This window comes from Myodes glareolus, chromosome 3, assembly GCF_982192425.1.
Source record: "Myodes glareolus chromosome 3, mMyoGla1.1, whole genome shotgun sequence".
In the NCBI taxonomy this organism is placed as follows: domain Eukaryota; kingdom Metazoa; phylum Chordata; class Mammalia; order Rodentia; family Cricetidae; genus Myodes; species Myodes glareolus.
The window spans coordinates 16,992,270-17,013,027 of record NC_142028.1 but is presented as its reverse complement, the minus strand read 5'-3'; the positions used below and the strand labels follow the sequence as shown (position 1 = coordinate 17,013,027).

At 44.1% G+C, this 20,758-nt stretch overlaps 1 protein-coding gene across 1 annotated transcript in view; it reads right to left on the bottom strand.

The window, feature by feature from the left end:
- Grin2b (glutamate ionotropic receptor NMDA type subunit 2B) overlaps nt 1-20,758 on the bottom strand; it is a 448,578-nt gene that overhangs the window by 14,870 nt on the left and 412,950 nt on the right. Inside the window, exon 11 of the mRNA XM_085687259.2 lies at nt 868-1,028. Within this exon, the coding sequence (XP_085543385.1) occupies nt 868-1,028 (161 nt within the window). The remainder of the gene's footprint in view (nt 1-867; nt 1,029-20,758) is intronic.

The following is a 20,758-nucleotide window of genomic DNA, read 5'->3' as shown; positions in this document are numbered from 1 at the left end:
AGCAAGTCCTTTCTGACATGACAAGTCACAGGATATTTTATAAAATTATAAAATGCATCTTATTAAAAATATGGATTGGTGGCATGCCAAATATCTGGTGTAACTGGGAGCTATGGGTGTCCCATGGTTTAAACTACCCAGAGTTCTCCTACCCTGACTTCAGATCTCATCTTCTGAAGTCTGTTGTGACTTTGTTTAGAGCATCTCACAGTATTTTAAGAGTCCACACACCTAGGTGGTGCTTGAAGACCTTGCCGTGCAAGGGTAACCAAACAAGGTCCTCAGGCTGGTGGTCATCATAGAACGAAGGGAAACAGCGGTGTGACCCATTAGCCGCCAAATCTCAACATTTCCAATGCCCAGTGTTGATGGCTTTCAAACAAAAGGACAAGTGTGCCTGGTGAGCTCCGTGATGTCCATCTACAGTTTGTGAGCAGACGAGGCACAGGGATGGGCAAAGAGGAACGATAGCCAAAGCTGGGATTGAAGCTCAATCAACACATGCTTGGCTGTTGCCATCTAAAAAGTTTTGCACACTTCTTCTTTTATTTCCCCCGTGTCCGTGGATCCCAGAACAGTCTTTTCCATCCCATGTGTAACATACATGAGCTCTCTCCTTGATCCCTCCTTCTACACGTCATTGTGTTTCATTTCTACTACATGGCCACATTCATGCAAGCAGAAAACAATTCGCAGGATGGTAACACAGAAGCGCATGACAGAACAGGAACCTTTGTACAATGGTTGGAATGATACTGTCAGATTTAACTCGGCAGCGGTCTTTGATTTCATGATTATGGTACCAGTTCAGTCTGTGTCTAATGGATGGGAGAAACATTTCACTCTGAGCTCGGAGGTCATTCTTACCCCGTTTTGAGGGAGAGCAATGCATCATCTACACCCCTTTGGTTGAACTTTCCCATGTAGGCATGCATTTCTGCATAGTTATTGCGGATATTCCTCTCTGTGCTGCCATTGGGCACAGTCCCAAAGCGGAAAGGGGGTGAAAAGTCATTAGGTCTCTGGAACTGGAGAGAGAGAAAGAAAGAGAGAGGGAGAGAGAGAGACAGACAGAGACAGGGAAAGGAAGAAATGCTTTAGAAAAATGTGAAGAGACATTAAGTCAGCATTGGGGAGTTTATAATGGGAAGGAACCAGCGCTATTTCACCAAACACATTAGTCCTCATGCAGGAGCAGTAATTGCCTTCTGGAAGTGGACTTCAATTCAACCCAATTTAATACATATTGTTAAGAGATTTCTATTCGCCCAACCCCGAGTTTAATCTATAACCCTGTGTTCCTTCTTTGCACCCAGCACAATACCAGCGATGATGGGCCTGAAAGTGTTGTGATCCAGTTTGACCATGGTAGATTAGCCAGCTTTATTTCCAAAAATTGTCTAAAATCTCCTCCTAGGCCTCTTAATACACTGTCATTGTACAATTAAGGTCACACAGCATTATATTCATGAAGATAGTGCTTGAATATCTAATATATTTTGCTAAGAGATTTTGCTCTTGACCTTCAAAGCACTCAAAATTCCATTGATCTGATACCGGCTACAGAATGACTGGCAAACCCCATGTCATTTGAGCCATGTTCCCCTCATGCTTAAATTCTGAGAGTGTTATCTCCAGCACCTAGCACCAGAATTGAAATGTCTTGGATTCTATCCCTATGACATCAGTTTTATTACCCTGCAGTGAGTTAGGTCTTAATGTTGCTTCCAGAGCACATAATTTGGCCATTTGTGTTTTCACAGCTTCGCCAAATCCATCTCTTTAACAGACACTCACCTTTCTCTTTGGGGCAATTCATGCCCTTTATTTCAAAATATAGTTCACAGCAACTGCTTTGGGAAAACTCCTGTGAATTCCCCCTTCTATCAGACTGACCCCAAAGTGATCCATCAGGACTTTTATTCTGGGTTTGAGGGCTACGGTTCATCCTATAAATTCGACGACTCCTGAAATGCACTGGCTGAGTACTGAGAACTAGTCTTTGATGTGGTCATTAATAGTTTAAGCTTGAATGTGAAACAGACGTGAAGACCAGCTTTGCCACTTACTATTTGATGACTCTGGTCATTAACAGAGAATGTTCCACATGTCTTCCTCCGAAAGAAAGAGTGGACGGTGCCCAGCCTTTAAGACTGTGACGGACTTAACACAACACGAAAGACATACTTGGCAGCACCTGCCACACAACAGGGTTGTGTGACACAAACAAGGTCACCTGGTCAGAGCACAACAGATTGCCCCGTGGGCAGGTCTGCAAGGTATTTTCTTGATTAGTAATTAATGCCGGAGGGCCTAGTTCGCTGTGGGTGGTGCCACCCTTGCACAGGTGGCCCTGGGTTTTTATAAAGAAAACAAACAAACAAACAAACACGGAAAAGCAATGGAAAAGAAGCCCGTAAGTAGCACTCCTCCCTGGTTTGTCTTCCAATTCCTGCCTCCAGGAGTTCTTGCCTTGGCTTCCCTCATTAATAGACCATGATTCGGACATATAAGCCGAATAATCCCTACTTGCCCACATGGCCCTTGGTCAGGGTCTTTACCATAGCAGTGGAAAGCAAACTAAGACCATAGGTGCTCAGTAATGCTCCCATGTTGTTTTAAACTCATGTACATTTAAATTTTGTTTGCTGATAGGCAGCAGGTTGTTTAATACTCTTGCCCTGAGAATATAGCTAAGATGACACAGAATGTGGACATAAAACTGTGCCTTGGATTACTGAGGACAGTGAAGAAGTTTAAGTCCCTCTTGGTTTCAATACTGTACCGGTTATTGTAAAGCTGTGTTTGAAAACCTAGCCCATCAATCTGGGGGACCACTGAGCTTTTAAAACACCCCAGGCTCAGTGGCCATTCTTATACTTCTTGTAATGTAAGGACTTCAAGGGCTCTAGATGATCATTGCACAAGGTGCCGTCGCAGCAACTGGAGTTGCTGTGTTGGCCACAGGTAAGAGTAGAGTCAAAGACTCACACTGTGGTTGTGGGGTGTTTAGGGGCCTCAAAAGACCAGATTTCCCCAACTGGAAAACTTGCCTTTTGTGATCAGTGTGATTTATATCATTAATATCCTTTGTTTTTTTTTTAAAGAGGTTACAATTTTTAAGCGAATAAAGATAGAAGAAGAATCAGAGGACTTTGGAGTTGAGTTGTCCACTCAAAGTTAACTAGCTTAAACCTCTCATTGGACAAATGATGAAACAGGGCCTAGGGAGGGTAATTTTCTCAATAGCTCCCAGTGGCAGCGGTGGCCACTATCGTCAGTGTTTCCCTGGCCTAATTAAGAGTGACTCCTCACTGTGCCCGGCAGATAGTGAGCTTACAGTAAACAAGGTTATGCTTTAATAAAAGAGACAGATACCAGAACACTTCACACATTACTGTCAAATAGAACTCCCCATAAATCTGAAGAAAGCCATTCCAAACTCAAAGCTAGCATGGGGAGGTAGCAGCCAGTGTAGTCAAATAAACTCCCTCATCTGTAAATCTGCATTTGGCTGGGACAATGACAATAGACACAAACACTGGCTAAGACATTGTTCCATATCAGTTTCTGAAGTACTGTTGATATTGGAATCACATCCAATTCAGGTCTAATATAAATTATTATCATCTGAGTATTTTTTAAAACAAGGTATGCAAGGTACATGGGATAATTTTTGATTAACTAAGTGGAATCCCATGCTCACTGTTTCCGCTTCCTGATGGAGTCACAAGCCAAGATGTTTCTCTAATTTTGTACCACGATCTTTATATTTTAAATGATCTTTAAGTTCTCTGTGCTGTTTCATAATCACATCCATAGCTAAATCAAACATCAAAAAAAAAAATATAGACCTAGGATAGCAAACACCATTTTCAAGGAGAAGGGCATCACTGAAGGATGTGAAGACATGCGGAAGAGCTCCAAGCCATTCCAGCACTGGTGTGAAGAAGCTGAAGGGGAAGGTGGACAGAATGGGGTGGCTGCCCACAGACATGCACATACACAGGCGAAGGCAGTTCAATGGAGATAAGCTAGTCTTCAACAAATGCTATGAAGATAATTAGATGTTCCTGTACAACACAAACCTTATCCCTCACCTTCATAGATCAATAGCAATTACCTCGGAGTTGTAAAAATTTCAGGAGGAAATATATGAGACCATTTTTGTAGCCTAGAATTAGACGAAGCCTATACGTTATGTGTACAACCCACCAACAGCAGAAATAAAGATAAATTGAAGTTCCTCAAGATTCCGAACTTTGCCTTAAAAGATGCAGTTATGGCCATGAAAAGGCAAGCCACCAACTGGGAGGAAGTATCTGAAAATGAATTGAAGCTATTAAAAAACAAATTAGATAATAAGAGAACGGGACTTAGACCATTTAAGGCATCTTCCGCGAGCACATAACCAGAGAAGCAACCTAGACTACAATGGGAAGGATAGAGGGGACTGTCCTCTGAACAGAGTTTAGCGTGAGGCAGTTGGGATTGAATTTAGCCCTGGCTCATGCCTGTTACAGGAACATGAGCATGGGCAAGCTCTTTAGTCTTGCAACATTCCATTATTTTTTCTGGAAATAGTATTTTAATAACTTAGGTAATACATAGGAAAGTACTTAATACTGTAGGAAACGCAAAACTGTGAGCTGCTTCTGGGGCAGCAAAGTTCCAGTACCTAAAATTTCCCTGCGTGAGGCAGAGTTCCCTCGGAATGAAGTCTTATTCTCTAATCTGCCCCTAAAACTAGGCCAGTCCGGGGCCAACAGGGAGGACACGGGCTCACAATTAGCCAGAGCAGATGTAGACATAAGCTTGCCTTCTCCTTTGAAAGTTCTTGCTTAGCTTTATTGCAGGCTTAAGTAATAAACCGCTTTAGAACTGTCACTGGGCCCTGAACTTAACAAAAATTCACATTCCCAGGGAACAATATGCTTAAGGAGACCCATGGAGAAGACGCAAAGGAAAACTCCCAAATGCCTCTATGTTTTGATAAATGCCCTTGTGATAAAACACACCCCAAGATGCAAGGCCTTATTGTTTAACCTCCATGAGAGTTGACGGTCTTGGGGGTATGGCAGAAGAATAAAAAGTGTACCGTGAAGAATCTAAATTAGAACAGGTAGGACCTTGACAAATAACTTAAAAAATTAAGACTCCAATAACAATTCGATTTAAAAGCTGTCTGATTTTAAACTAGTGAATTAGAACAAACCAGCATTCCTTACAATCACCATTGGTCACCGTAAGACTTCCTTCAGCTCAGTCTCTCTCTAGGGTCCACCCAGATTGGGGTTTCTAAAGCACAGAGCCAGTTGGTAAGATGACACTAAAGAAAAGGAGGCTCATTGGGGATTGGGCCCATTTCACAGAAGAAGACACCAAAGTCCCGAAGAGTCAAGGATATTGCTCAGAGCTATGTGAAGGAGTAGGGCAAGCTGAGATTTTCCATGGCCAGCCTGGATGCAGCCAAGAGTCATTTTGCCCTGGCTTCTGGGGAAGTGGGGTCATAAGCTCTTTGGTGGGGTCACTTGGGAGGCTGTCCTTCCTTTTCTGGTGTCAGGGTTGCTTGATCTCAACTTCTCTGCTGGATCCAACGCTTGCTCCTGGCAATCACTGTAGGCTCATACATAGCACATGAGGTAACACCAAGGCAGAATGTTAAGAGATATAATCTCACTTGTTCTTCCTGGAGAGTGTGCATCAGATTTGGCACCCTGAAACCTTTCACATCTGTGTCTCAGTCTATCTTAACGACCTTAAAGTGAATTTGCCTTGCTAGTCAGTCACACAGGGAGAAAGATGCCTGAGGATGAGAAGGTCCTCACTATAACCCCAAGTGGGTCCCTGGGACTGTTTGGCTGCTGCCACCTCAGGTAAGAGTTTCTTACAGAGCTTGAGGCAATGAAAAAAAAGAGGAACAAGGGAAGGGGTACGGTCTAGTTCAGTTTGCTTTCTTACAGTCAAATAAATATGCAAGTTGATTTTCCTAAGTGCAGGGCTTGCTCTTTTTAATCTGTTAATAATAGCCACACTCATTTAACACCTATGTATATACTGGAAATTACCACATCAACTTCTTTTATGGTAATTAGAATATATCAGTTCATTTGGCAAATATTTACCAAGCATCTATTAGTGGAGAAGACTGTATTAAGTTATAAAGAAAAGACAAAAAAAATCAGGCCCTATTTCCAGGAGCTAACCTCCCAGGAGAGTCAGAACCGTAAGTGTTCATCCAAGTGTTTATTTGTTCTGCCATTCGCTTCTCCTGGCACACATTCTTTCATTTATATTGTAATCAGGAAGTATTTATTCTGCATAGTCAGGGTTCTAGGTGCAGAGAATGTGGCACTACCAGATGAGATCAAGATGCTCACGTCAAAGAAGGGTGGTGGGTGATATTTATACAAACATACATAGGTACATACATGTATGTACGTATAAACACTCACATATATATGCATGCATGCATTTTAAATATGTGGTAGGCTAAAGTTAGCCACACAGATTTTACTAGTCACATCATATCCCTATGTTCCCTATTCCTGATTCTAGACTGTAGTGGTTGAAAGGAAGTGACCCCCCAAAGGGAGTGGCACTACTAGTAGGTGTAGCCTTGGTGGAGTAGGTGTGGCCTTGATGGAGAAAGTGTATCACTGTAGGGGTGACATTTGAGGTCTCCTATGCTCAAGCTGCTCCCAGGGAGACAGTCTACTTCCTGTTGCCTGCAAGAAGTAGGACTCTCAGCTCCAGCTCCAGCACCCTGTCTGCTTGGACCCTGTCATGTTCCACCTTGATGATAATGGACTGAACCTCTGAACTGTAAGCAAGTCACCTTTATAAGAGTTGCTGTGGTCATGGTGTCTCTTCATAGCATAGGAAAATCCAGAAGTACCATCGTGAAACTTCTGAGCATAGGAACTCAGTATGGCTCCTTTGCCACTTCACCACTGGCCTCTTGGACCTCGCTCCAAGGGAAGTATTTCAGTACATAAGGAGTTCAATATACCTAGCCCAGTCCCAGTCCTGATGCTACCAAACTGCAGACAGTATCTGTGGGTGCTCCCAAGCATCTCCCACTGGACTCTCTGCTCTACCCATTTCAGCCAGCTCATCAGCGATCCCAATAAAGCCATTTTGGACCCTCAAGCCCAGCCATTTTCAGCTTAGCCTCCAGGTGAAGATCAGGTGACTTTACCCTTGCCACATAAAGTAGAAGACACACTCAGCCAAGTTCTACTCAGATATCTGATCCCCAAGACACTGCAATACAATAAATCATTTCTTGCTTTGAGCTCTTAAGCACCGGGGTAGCTTCCCAGCAAGGAGTTCCTGGTTTCAGACAGTGAAAATAAAGTGTTCCATGACAAGAGAACCAGGTAATCATACAGATTGACTTTGATTGCCTGTCATCAAAAGGCCTCTCTGAGAAAGCAGCATTTGAGATGAGACCTGAATAAGAAGAACTGGGTATCCAAAGAACATGTGGAAGATACAAAAGGCCCAGGAACTGGCCAATTAAAAGGCCCAGACTGGTGACTCAGGGCAATGCACAAAGTGACGGGAGCCCCAGAGAAGCTGGGCCTTGTGGGAGCACATAGCAATTGGCAAGTCAGGGGGTGACACAGAAGAGCTTTTGGCTTGGACAGAAGAAGGAAAGAACTGTCTAGACAGAATGAACTGCCCAAAGACACAGTATAGACACACTAGCCACACCCACTTGGTGCCTATAGAGCGAGAAAACCCAGGCACTATAACTGACCAGCAGTATCCTCTCCTTTGCTTGAGCCTTATAGATAAGGCTGAAGGCTGATATGAGGAGGGGGGGGTGCATGACCTGATGGCTCCCAAAGGGAACTGACATCTATACAGTAGAGTTTAGAGGCCTCACTCTAAGGCCATGGCTCTCAACCTATGGGTAGTGACCCCTTGGGGGTTAAACAACCCTTTCACAAGCTCGCCTAAGACAACTAGAAAACACAGATTGATACATTACAATTCATAACAGTACCAAAATTATAGTTCTGAAATAGCAATAAAAGTAATTTTATGGTTGGGGTCACCGCAGCATGAAGAACTGTATTAAGGGGTCGCAGCATTAGGAACGTTGAGAACTGCCCTATTCAGGTATGATAAACAGGGGAGCCTCTACCTGGCGACAAGTCCAGCTCTGACACATGACAGCTGTGAGATCTTGCACCACCCACTTAACTTCTCTGTGCCCCGGTTCCCAGACTTGTGGAGAGTACCCTATGCACCAAGTGTGAGGATTCAGCTAGTTTTCCCGAGCGTGCTGTCTAGCGGTAGAGGGTCTGGCATGCGAAAAGCACACGGATGTGCCGTTACTGTTAACATGGCTATTGCTGTCATTATCATCATGCCCATTGTCGTGGTGGCACGGGAGGACTCTGTGAGAAAGATGAAACCGGGCTTTGTGTGAGAAAGAGTCCTCTAGAGTCAGCACATTACACCAGGCTGAGAGGACCGAACTGAGAGGCAGGAGCTGGAGAAGATCTGAGCTCTGAGCTTTGATGGGAACTGTGGCAGGGCAGGTGTGTGTGTGTGTGTGTGTGTGTGTGTGTGTGTGTGTGTGTGTATGTGTGTGTGTGTGTGTGTGTGTGTAAACAACGTGAGGCTTTAGGGATGTTTTGATGGCTTGAATGTGAATATCCCCCATAGGTTCCTGCATTTGAATACTTAATCCTGTTGTTTCGGGGAGGTTTAGGAGCCTGGCCTGCCTGAAGCATGCCATTGAAGGTAGGCTTCAGAGGTAAAATTCATCTGCCATTCCAGTTCCTTCTCTCTCTGCCTTGGGCTTGTGGTTCAAGTGTGAGCTCTCAGCATCCTGCTCCAACTACCATGCCTGCCTGCTTCTTCTGCCTTGTTATGGTGCGCTCTAACTCTTTGGAACCATAACCAAAGTAAATTCGTCTATAAGTTGCCTTGATCATGCCGTTTTATCTCAGCAACAGAAAGGGTAACCATGTTATTCTACCCTCCATGACCATGAAGCATGGTGCATGCTGCACACCGAACACGGGAGACCCAAGAGTTACTGTGACCATAAAAATTCCAAATGAGAACAGCGGCCACCAGGCCAGGATTCCTGGATGGTTTCCTGTAGGGGGCAGACTGAAGCTGCAGAGAGGGTAGTGGAATTTGAAGTGGTAGGGGGCAGGGGTGCAGTTAGCACACTCCCCTCTAACCCGGTTAGCATCCTGAAGTGAGAGTGGAACCATTTGTGAATTGTTCAGGGCCACTGGAAAGTGTGAAGACGACACTCCAAATCTCCTCAATGCACGTGGCTTCTGTGGTGCAGGCTGCTGTTTGGAACCCTAGACCCCTAGCTCAGTGACCTGTCACCAGTCACCTGTCCTCCGGAAGTTAACAGAACATTAACCACAGTTAACTGGTGAGGAACATCACACAGGGAGAGGGGCTCTACTGAGATAAAGCGGCTGAGAAAGTATCTTTAGTGTAAAGAACGGCCCGGAAAATGGCTCTTCTCCTTCTGCCTGTCCCATTAGCATGTGCAGATCAGTGCAAACCAGAGCTGTGACCTTGCAGAGTTGCAGACTGGACACTCTGCACAAGGCTATCCTGCTTGCGATGAGGGACCTGGGGGCTTTGTGTCTTCAGAGCGTGACAATCCCGCACTATAAATAATTCATTCCATTACTTCTGATTCTACATTTGAATAACAAAGAGAATCAATGCCCAAATGCTACTCAGCCCTTCTAGGTCCTCAGGAGAAAAGATGGTGGCTTCTGACTGCAGTCTGCGTTCTGATGGAAATTCTACAGAGACCCTCTTTACCTACCCTGAGCTTTCCTCTTCTCTTACCACTCCTGTTATTGACACTGCCATCCACCCACACAGGGCTTTCAAACTATTGACTCTGGGTGTGATTATCATCATTGATGTCTTAGTTAGGGTTTCTATTGCTGCACTGACATGCCATGACCAAAAAACCAGTTGGGGAGGAAAGGGTTTATTCGTCTCACACTTCCAAATCAGTGTTCATCACTGAAGAAAGCCAAGGACAGGAATTGAAGCAGGACAGGAACCAAGAGGCAGGAGCTGATGCAAAAGCCATAGTGGGTGCTGCTTACTGGTTAGATTTCCCTGGCTTGCTCAGCCTGCATTCTTATAGAATCAGGACCATCAACTCAGGGATGGTACTGCCCACAATGGGCTGGCTCCTTCCCCATTGATCACTACTTGAGAAAATGCCTTACAGCTGGATCCTTATGGAGGCATTTCCTCGACTGAGGCTTCTTCCTCTCTGATGACGCTAGCTTATGTCAAGTTAATACAAAACCAGGCAGTACAATTGATGAACATGTCTATGAATTTTAACTTTACCTAGGACATTGTTACCAGCACTGTCAAGATACAAGACAATTCCATCACCCAAAAAACTCCCACATGATATTCCTATATAGACCTCCCCCCGTCCCTGACATACAATGACACGTTCTCCATTCCCATAGTTTTGACTTTTGCGGTGAGACAACAAATATCATTCTTCATTTCCCAGGAATATTAAAGAAAATGACCACACTGCTTACTCTTTTGTCTTCCCATTTACCATCACATCTACATAGCACAACTCTGTTTAAACAACCAGAAAACCAACAAAACCAAAAAAAATAAAACGTAAAAGAAAGAGCATCTAGATGACAACACAGTAAGCTCAGGAAAGATGGGACAAGTACAGGATCTACTAACAGTCGAGGACAATTTAATTCTAAAATGCTAAGTGTGTGTACTGCTTCAGGGTCTAAAGATCTACGTTAAAACTTGGATTCTTCTTTTTTGAAATGTGTTTTTCAGTGTGGTCCCTCAAAACCCCACCCATGGATCAACCTGGCTTGCTGTGAAATAATGCTCTTGTACACTGTAAAGATTTGTCACTCATGTTGGTTTAATAAAATGCTGATTGGCCAGGAGCTAGACAGGAAGTATAGCAGGGTGCCAGACTAAGAGAATTCTGGGAAGAGTAAAGGCAGAAACACAGTCACCAACCAGATGCAGAGGAAGCAAAATGAGAATGTCTTAGTCTATAGATAAGAATTGTGGGTTAATTTAAGTTGTAGGAGCTAGCTAGTAATAAGCCTGAGCTAATAGGTCAAACAGTTTATAATTAATATAAGACCCTGTGTGTTTATTTGGGACTGAATGGCTGCAGGACCAGGCAGAACAGAAACTTCCATCTACACTGACTGTGGAGATAATGCTGGATGATACAGTAAGATTTCTCACCTTCCTGAAGCTGACATTATGGGATGGAGGAACAAAAGATTATTTGGTGCTTTAGAGAGGAACCGGTGGTAAAGTGACTGATGTTCAAGCACAGAGACCCAAGTTCTGATCCCTGGAACCCATGCAAAAATATGGGTGGTGGTGATGGACTCCTAACATTCAGTACTGGGGACAGGGGTAAGTACAGGTAGGGATATTCTGAAGCTCATTGCTGAGCCAGACTAGCTGAGTCCTTGAACTTACTGTTAATAAGATATCCTGCCTCAAAACTAAATAGATAGATAGATAGATAGATAGATAGATAGATAGATAGATAGATAGATAGATAGATAAAGGTGTAAAACAATGGAAGAAGGACAGCCCACATCAACCTCAGGGCCTCTGCACACATATGCATCCATGTGCACGTGCACCCACACTAACACACCAAGTTTATGCATACATACACCAAGGAAGTTTTACAAAGTATGATAAAACATTCATTGAAGAAAATACTGTTCAAATTACTTGAAAGTAGTGACTGGATCACTAAACAACAGCCCATACAGAATGTTACAAAAGACAAAGATGCAGGGTTGAAAGTGACAGCACAAACTCAGTTCTGTTCCTGGGGCTCTGGGGAACCTACTACCATACTGCAGCACTCAGTGAACACTGGCTTCCTATTCTTCATTGTTCTTCTTCTCTTTACCCAGTCTCTCTCTCTGTGTCTCTGTCTCTGTCTCTGTCTCTGTCTGTCTGTCTGTCTGTCTCTCTCTCTCTCTCTCTCACACACACACACACACACGCACACACACACACAGACACACACACAATTGCACATGTATGCCTATCCTAGAATGCAAGAAGACTAGTGAGCTGGTCCTTCTCCTTGCCCCTGGCCACACCATCATTCTAGAAGCCTCCTTCAGAGTTCTGCATGCTGTGCTATTGGGGAGGACATGCTCTGCCTCTCTGGGTCCAGCATGGAACAATAGATTACCCAAAAGACTTCAGAGACAGGAGGTGGAAGAGACTGGAATTCACCTTCCTCCTATTATCATTCTCCCACCGGGGTTTACCGGAAACAAAATCCCAGTTCTTAGGTTTCTGGAGATTTAGTTAATTGTCAGGTTTCCTCACAATAAGGATCTTGATGCATCAAAGCAATGCTTTCTTTTGAATTTGATAAATATTTGAATAAACAAATATTAATATGCTATTTCTTGTGCTGTTTCATAAAACCAAAGAATGGCAGCATAGAGACCAGTGGCCAACTTGGTCCCTTAGAAAGGAAAGCTGGGTAAAAGGGTTTGTTCCTGTCTTCACCATACCATTGTATTGACTATGGCTTCACCTGCTCCCTGAGGTTTAGGTGTTGGCATAGTCCTGTCTCTTGTCATGAAATACCATCATCTATGTACACGACATGGGCACAGCCACAAGTATGTGGCTGAACTCGGAAGCGAAACAAGACGACAGGGACGAGCTCCACACTACAGCTTAGCTTGGAATAGCGACAACTTAGTGCCAGCCACAGCTAACACTTCTCCCAGTGCGCAGTTCATGCCCTGCAACTTGTATGCAGCAAGCCACCAGTCCTCTCCTTAACCCCATGAGGTAGGCATTCTTAGTCCCACTTAATGCAGAAGGACACTAATATCCTGAGAGGTAATTTGGGTCAACTCTTACAGCCAGGTGGGAGCAGAGAAAGAACTCTACCAGTCACCACACATAACAATTAGCCATTTCATACCAGCTCAGGAAACAGGGTGTCTGAAGAATCCAAAGAACAGATGGGCATACCAACTTCCCCGTGGGAAATGGGGAAAGGAGGGTTTATAAAAGCTTAGAGCATACAGGGACTGTCATCATGGGGGTGGAGCTGACATGGAGCAACCTTTACACACTTGCTGTGATTGGCTGTTGGCTTATGGAAGACACCAGAGCAGCAGGCTATCATGAGCAAAGGTATCAATGTTCACGAGTACAGTGTGTGCTCTGCAGGTGGGAGGAAAGCTTGTATATGTAAACATGACACATGGATTTGGTTCCCCGGTGGAAGTCACATCATGAGTGCATTGACTGACAGGCCAAGGGAGGACACAGAATTTGGGTGAATTAGTACTCAACATAAGTGTGTAGCTGGGATAAGAGAGAGGCTATACAAGAAATGTCTATTAGAAAATGGCCAAGAACTTGGACTATAATTTTATAACAGAAAGACAAAGGAAAAGGGCATCAGAACAAAACCTTATCTTGAGAGCCAGGGAGGTCTGAACCTACCTCTTGTCCTTGTTCTCCCTCTAATGCCCAGTTTCCCTGGGCGACTACCTGGTAGTTGCCAGAACCCACCAGGTGGTTCCTGCCCAAGCATCCTCTTCTCTGCCCAAGAACGCCCTGGGTAACTAAGACAGTCTCCCGCATTTGTGCCAGCCAGACTCCTAGGCCTACCCCGATATGTGCCGAGAGAAAACTGTGCCTGCCCTGCTAACGACTTCCTCTGCTTTACTGGATTTTTCTCTCCACGAGCGAGACCTGCTAATACTACACATCATTTTTTTTTCAGTTTCCTTTTTCGCTGCCCTCCTTCCCTTCTCCCTATGATTTTTCCTGTTGCATTCATTGTAATTCCAGGGCCTAGAATAGTCCCCGACCCTAAATAAACTCTCCATATGCATGATCTAATAAGGAAATGAATTGAATTCTGTGTATTAGGCCTCACACTCCATTTAAAATGCGCACTGGTTAATGCGGAATCACGCAACATGGCCGAGTACGATGTTGCTCGGATGTAGTGCTGGACTGTTGTCCCCAGAGACAAGGAGTTAATTTGTCCTGATGTCAGCTGAGGACAGCTTTCCTGGCACCATCTTCATTTTTCCTCAAAAACTGTATCAGAGCTGAGATCCCATAAGAGCTGTCAGATCTAGGGCTTGACAATGTGTATAGATATTTCTTTGGCATCAGAAAAGTGACAGAGTTGGGGATGATTCTGATAACACAAGGATGAAGTGAGCCAGAGGCGTGAGGATGGAGAGTTTGTGTTTTATTCTTCAGTCGTCCCTGTCACGGCTAGTCTTCACTGTGCTCCTCCAACCCACTTTCAGGCAAGACTGTTGGAAAGTAGTCTGCTGTATCCCACAATACTCCAGCTTCCAGATGGCCTGGGGGAGATCAGGGATTTTTTCCAGATTTTGTTTGAAGCTATGGGAACCAGTAAAGACCAATGGCTTTAAGGAAGGTTTGAGGTGTCGGATGTAGATGGAGTCACCGCAGAGTGAGGTTCTGAAGTTGTTGCTCCAGGAGTCCCAGCGGATTGGAGCCATTGGGGGAGGTTACTAGAGGTTCCTACAGGACATCTACATGGAGGTTCCTCACTGGAGTCATCTGCAGATGAACCCAGTGCTCCTGGCAGCACTGATGTCTTCAGAGTCGGGAAGGGGGGGGTGGAGGTTGGACTCTGCCAGGTGAGGTGTCTGCCCAGTGGTGATGGGGGGAGGGCAGGTAAGGGGACAGGCGCATATCTGCTGTCCTGGTAATACATCTGATCAATAGGTTTCCCACGGACAAATGGGAAGGAAAGCATTTGCCTCTCCTGTCACACCACGACCCATCCATAGCCCATATTGACCAAAGCGGGACTTCTTCCTTTGGTCAATCAAGTTGGCTCTGTGTAGAGACACCACAGCTGAGAGAATGCCAGAGCCACAATGTGGCCTAGTGATGCCACCAAGCACAGTGCATGTCCAGGGCTCCCAATGGACCTCGAAGGCCAGGGCTCTGAATGAAAACCCTTTGGCAAAGAAACTGGCTTAACTCTGACACACTCTTTCCCTGGACTTATTCTGCGCTCGGTTTATTTTCCAGACTACCCGCTATTCCTCCCGGTACACTTGTGAACTGGGTAATGCAGCTGGAGAAATGGAGATTGAGTTACTTCTGTATGGAAGAGAGAAGAAAAGAAAAGCCAGGGACGTCATTACCTGTTGGAGATCAAAAAGCTTTTTCACCTCGGCATATGTCTTGGGTGCCAGGCTGCCCAATGATGGACAGTCAATGATAAAGACAGCAGAGACTCGGGCCTTGAGGATTCAGTACAGTCCTTGTGTCTAAGTCACCCGCGAGAGACCTCCAATTATAATGCATTAGAAGATTCCGCTGCAGAGTGTCATCAGCCAGGTTGTTAGAGGAATGGAATTCAACATCCCCAAGTGACTAAGGATTCAAAGTCATTCTACACTATTAACTCATGATTAATATTCTGCTTTAATATCATTTATTCAAATACATTCAGTGAACACCTGTCATGTTATCAGAATCCATATATAGGGAAGTTATGTTGGAATTTGTGTACAAAAGGCCATGGATAATTTAAGAAATAATATTTGGTATATACTCACTCTAGAAAAATCTAAGAAGCTACTACTACCTTTAATAACCCTTTGATACGAGCCTGCTTTTTTGTGGCTTGTCCCTGTCCCCTCTTAAACGGGGAGTGTCAATGGTTCTTTTGGGGTGACTGACTTCTGCTGTTGGTGGTGCCCAGGAATACAGCAGGGGCTCTGCAAAGACTTGGCTGACTCGGAAGCGGGATCTTTCCATTCAGGGAACGAAGTTGGCTCGACACTGGCAGGCCAGAGGGACCTACTCTACTGGTCACAAATAGGAGGCAGGCGATAGTCGAGGGCTCTGAAGAGGTCTGATATCTCCCAGCTAAGCCCTGAAAGAACGCTGCGATTTAAAGTCTGACAAGCCAAAATCGCAGCATAGGTGGAGACCCCATTTATTCAGTTTTCTTCTTAAGTGTCTGCCCCATTTAGGTGGCTTGACAGGAGGAAAAACTAAAAGGTGTGAAAATTCTATCTGGCACAGGAAATGTCAAATATTTCTCATCTGCATTACCTCCCCTTTCTTTCCCTGTAGCCATTTGCTATGAAAAAGCTTTAACATTCAAATAAAAACTGTATGGCTTTGTCTAACACGATGAACACTGTATGAGTTTAAGAACCTTCTTCTCATTCATTCATCCACTCACTCATTCACTTAACCATTTATTCAGTCATCCAATAAGTTCTTGCAATCACTAAGGTCACAGTGTAGAACACAGACGAGAAGTATGGAGACATCTTAACTATTAGTGTATCACGCTACATACCATGTGATTTCTATGCTAGATTAAGAGAAACAGGGACAAATAAATTTAGTTTAGAACCTCTCCTAGATTTTAAATATCTACCCCCAGAGAAGAGGAGATTATGCCTAGGACCTGGAGCATGCCAGGTAAGCAATCACCACTGGGCTACATCTCCAGCGTCTCTAAAACTGTACACCATATGCACACTTGGTGACCCGAGGTCTAGCTTCTGCATTCATGGAAGCTTTTGCTGATGAGAATAGGGCACCTGCAAGTGCCTCCCTTTCAGATCGAGCCCATAGCCTGGAGTGAGTTCATAGGAAAACTCCCAGGTCACATCAGAGACACACATTAAAATATATTTATTTTCTTCCCATATGACACTCAAATTCTGCATCATTCCAGGCTCAGAGAAGATGCTTTGTTTAGAAGAAGCATATGAATGGAAGATTTCAGATTACTGGCAGGGCAGGTCAGTCCAAATGGCAGGATTGTCTAGATGAGTCCATCTCTCACATGTAATTTAAAGATTTGAACGAGAGGAAAATATCCTTATTCATGAGGGCATTTTTTTATCTTCATTAATGAGGCTTTTTTTTTAAAATCAAACTCCATGATACAATGATTCTATTAAGAGATCAGTGGCGAGATTCCTTTAATGAATCTAAGGATTGTGCATCATGCTTCTCTGTCAATGGACTGCAGAGAAGCTGGACTTCAATTGTAAACTTGCAAGTCAAAAGCTAATTAATAGAGTGGGAGACGTTGCCAAGACAGGCTGTGAAGAGAGATGCTCTTCTTGCTGGAGACATAGCTCAGTGACAAGTGCTGGACTCCAATCTTAGAACTCCAAAAACAAAGGATCCTTGTGAAATAAGAGACATGTGTCACCAGGCAAGAAGGATGGTTAGTGAAAGGGTAGCCATGAGCAGTTGAGTTGGGTCTGTGTGGTAACTGCAAACACATGGGAAAGCATTTTATTTTCTGTAATATCTCAGAAGACGGATGGAAAGTGCTCTCTAAGTCCAAATAACTGCTGACGACATCAGATTGGACTGGGGTGCTAGACAAGGGCTCTGTCATCAAGCTGTATCCCCAGACAGAAAAACACCCCTCTTCACAGCCTTGTCCAACATACTCCCCATTCTGTTATCTGGCTTCTGGTTTTCAGGTTCATAAATAATTGTAGAGCAGACTGTCTTCTACGCTATCCGTTGACAAAAGAAAGCCATGATACTTGCAAAAGATAACTACCTTCACTTTCCTTACTGCTATGAACCGATACTCCACAAAAGCTACTTAAAAAGGAAAGGATTTGTTTTGGCTTGTGGCTTAAGAAGGGGTACCGTCACCATGGTGCGGAAGGCAGGGAGTCAGCAGCATGAGATGGTAGGAGTGGAGGACAGGAAGTGGAGCCCACACTGCTAAACCTCAAAGCCCACCCTCAATAAGCCATTGCCTTCAGTAAGACTCTACTTCTAAAGGTTACAAAGCCTTCCAGAACAGTGCCTCCTGCTGGTGACCCAGGGTTAAACACGCGAACTTTTTCTTGGGGAAGGGGAGAAAGTTTTACTTTCAAAGTATAACACACATGAAAACAGAAGGTCAGGGTGAGGAGGGAAAATATTAAAGGGATGGAGTTCAGTAGAAAACATGCAAAAGAGTTATCATCAGGTACCACAGCGAGAAGGAACAGGAACCGTGTTTGCCAAAAGCCGAGTCAAGAAAGATAGAAAGACAGGCAGGGATCTGCCTGTCTCTGCCTCCTGCCAGCCAAAAGGCTGCATTTTGATGAAAAATTAAAAACCAAAAGGAGGATAAGGCAAGAATGAAGTCGGGCCATCTTTGATGCTGGTGTAAGGGTGTTAGGATCACAGTGTTTTCCATAATTAACAAGTAAAATTGGATACATAGAAAACCATTAAAGGTTAGTTCATTAAATAATTAAAGGTGAGGAGATCAAGGCTTAGGATGAAGGGTTGATTATTTTTGCGTTTTTAGAAAGGAAAAGAACACCTAAGGAAATGCCTTTGACATTAAATCTGTGACTCTGCCTAGCGCTGCAAGTGCAGGATGTCACTGAAATTGGTATGTAGCCAGGACTGAGCTTGGACTCTATCCTCCTGCCTCTATCTCCTAAGTGCCTCCACACCTGGCTCATTCTCTGCCTTTGGAATTCTGTTTTTATCATTCTCACTGAATGTTGTTCTGAGAATGTTTCCCCGTGTTCCCTGCCACCCCACAAAAGAGTTTCCATGCACTTTTGAACTATACTTATGCTAAAATCATATTCTCTGAGGTTCAAGTGTAATTGAGCATCCCATTCGCTCACTTAGTAGCTCCACTCAAGGGTGATCAATAACCACCCAATATGCATCTGTTGAATCAGTTGCTTCTATATTCTAGTTATCACATATATCCTAGGTATCATCTATAGCCTAGATACCATCTATATCCTAGATATCATCTATATCCTAGGTATCATCTATATCCTAGATATCATCTACATCCTAGATATCATCTATATCCTAGGTATCATCTATATCCTAGGTACCATCTATATCCTAGGTACCATCATATCCTAGATATCATCTATATCCTAGATATCATCATCTACATCCTAGGTACCATCGATATCCTAGATATCATCTACATCCTAGGTATCATCATATCCTAGGTACCACTGATATCCTAGATATCATCTATATCCTTGATATCATCTATATCCTAGATATCATCTATATCCTAGATATCATCTATATCCTAGATACCATCTTTATACTAGATAACAAGTTAAATGCAGATAATACAGAGCCTTAAACAAAATATCCAGGCAAATCATACAAAGAGAGATCAATTAATCTACCAAAGTGAGAAGGGGGCAGAGTTTTTGGCAGAACTTGGTTCCAGACTGACCAAGGGGTCTATAAAGGTTAGGACCAGTTTCCAGAGAGATGAGCACAGCAACGGTGGATATGCACAGCTGGGAGCCTGGGCCCTCTTGGAGAGGCAGCACCAGCCAGGAGTTTAGGAACAGAGCAAGAGCATACAGATCCTTGTCTTGCTTTTCTCCTCGGTATAGCATCTGCCTCAAAAAGTTCTGGAGGAAAAGTCAACCAAATGAACTGATGTGAAGCTGAGAGAGTGTCACCCAGTGGTCACGAATGACTGGGGAGCTCTCTGGAGTCTTTGCCAATGCAGCTTTATAATGGTGGCTATCATGGGTGGGGGCCATGATTGCTCACCTTGCAAAAGAGCACATGATACAAATGCTAATTCAGTTGTGGCTTTGGAATGCAGTTTCCCACGGGCTCCAACCTAAGGATGTACCATCCTCAATAGTTCATTTCTAAATCAGCTGTTGAAAAAACACTAAGACACTTCCCCAGTGAAACAATACTGCAAATGGTTAGCTAATTAAGGGCAATTTAATCCATCAGGGAGCAGAACTTTCGTCTTAGTACCAGCTTGTGTTTCATCCTTTAGTAAATGTAGACAGTCACGGAGAGCAGTCTGCTGCTTTCAGAAGGGGCAGCCCGCAAACTTGGCTGTCAGTGCTTGCACCCTTTTCCTATGCTATTGTGGTATTTTATTCAGTTCTGGGTTCCGAGCCCAATGGTCCCGATTTTCCTACGCAGGTGTGTCTACCAAATCAAGATTCCTATTCTTTCTGACTGAAGGATCTCGGGCTTAACAGGGAGGTATTCTGAGAAGACGTTTCACTGACAGACGAGTAAATGATAACTCCATTTTCCCAACACAAAACTCTGTGAGATGCATTTCAAGAGACAGTTTAAAGTCGCTTTGTTTTTATATAAAGATTTAAAACAGAATTATAAGCGCACAAAAGCATTTGTGATGGTGATTTTGGTCGTCAGCGTGGCTGGATTTCGAAGCACCCAGAAGAGTTGTACAGTGCATCCCGAGGTGGGCTTATGCAGTGTTCGCAGAGAGGACTAACCAAAGGAGGGATAGCTGCCCTGAGCCCCATACCCTCTCTCCTCTCCACCACGGGATGAACCTCGTGACATTCTCCTATACCATACATTCTGCCATTAACCACACAGGACCAAACAACCACAGATGGAGTCCTCTAAAGCCAGACATTTTGGTCACAGTTATGCATAAGTAACCATTAAAGAATTCCAGGAAAAACGGCTGCCACTCAGACCAGTCAGCCTAGATGACAGATTGCTTTGGGAACTACTTTCTTTCAACGACTCCTGCTCTTCACTGGCCCCTGGATCATGAAAGTGGCGGGTACGATCATGAGCGGGTAGAAGTGAAAGGTTTCTCAGCTGGGCCATGTATTACCCGGAGAGACACTTCCTGGTACCTGAGCCTATGAATGATGACTGCTTCCGGAACCCTTCC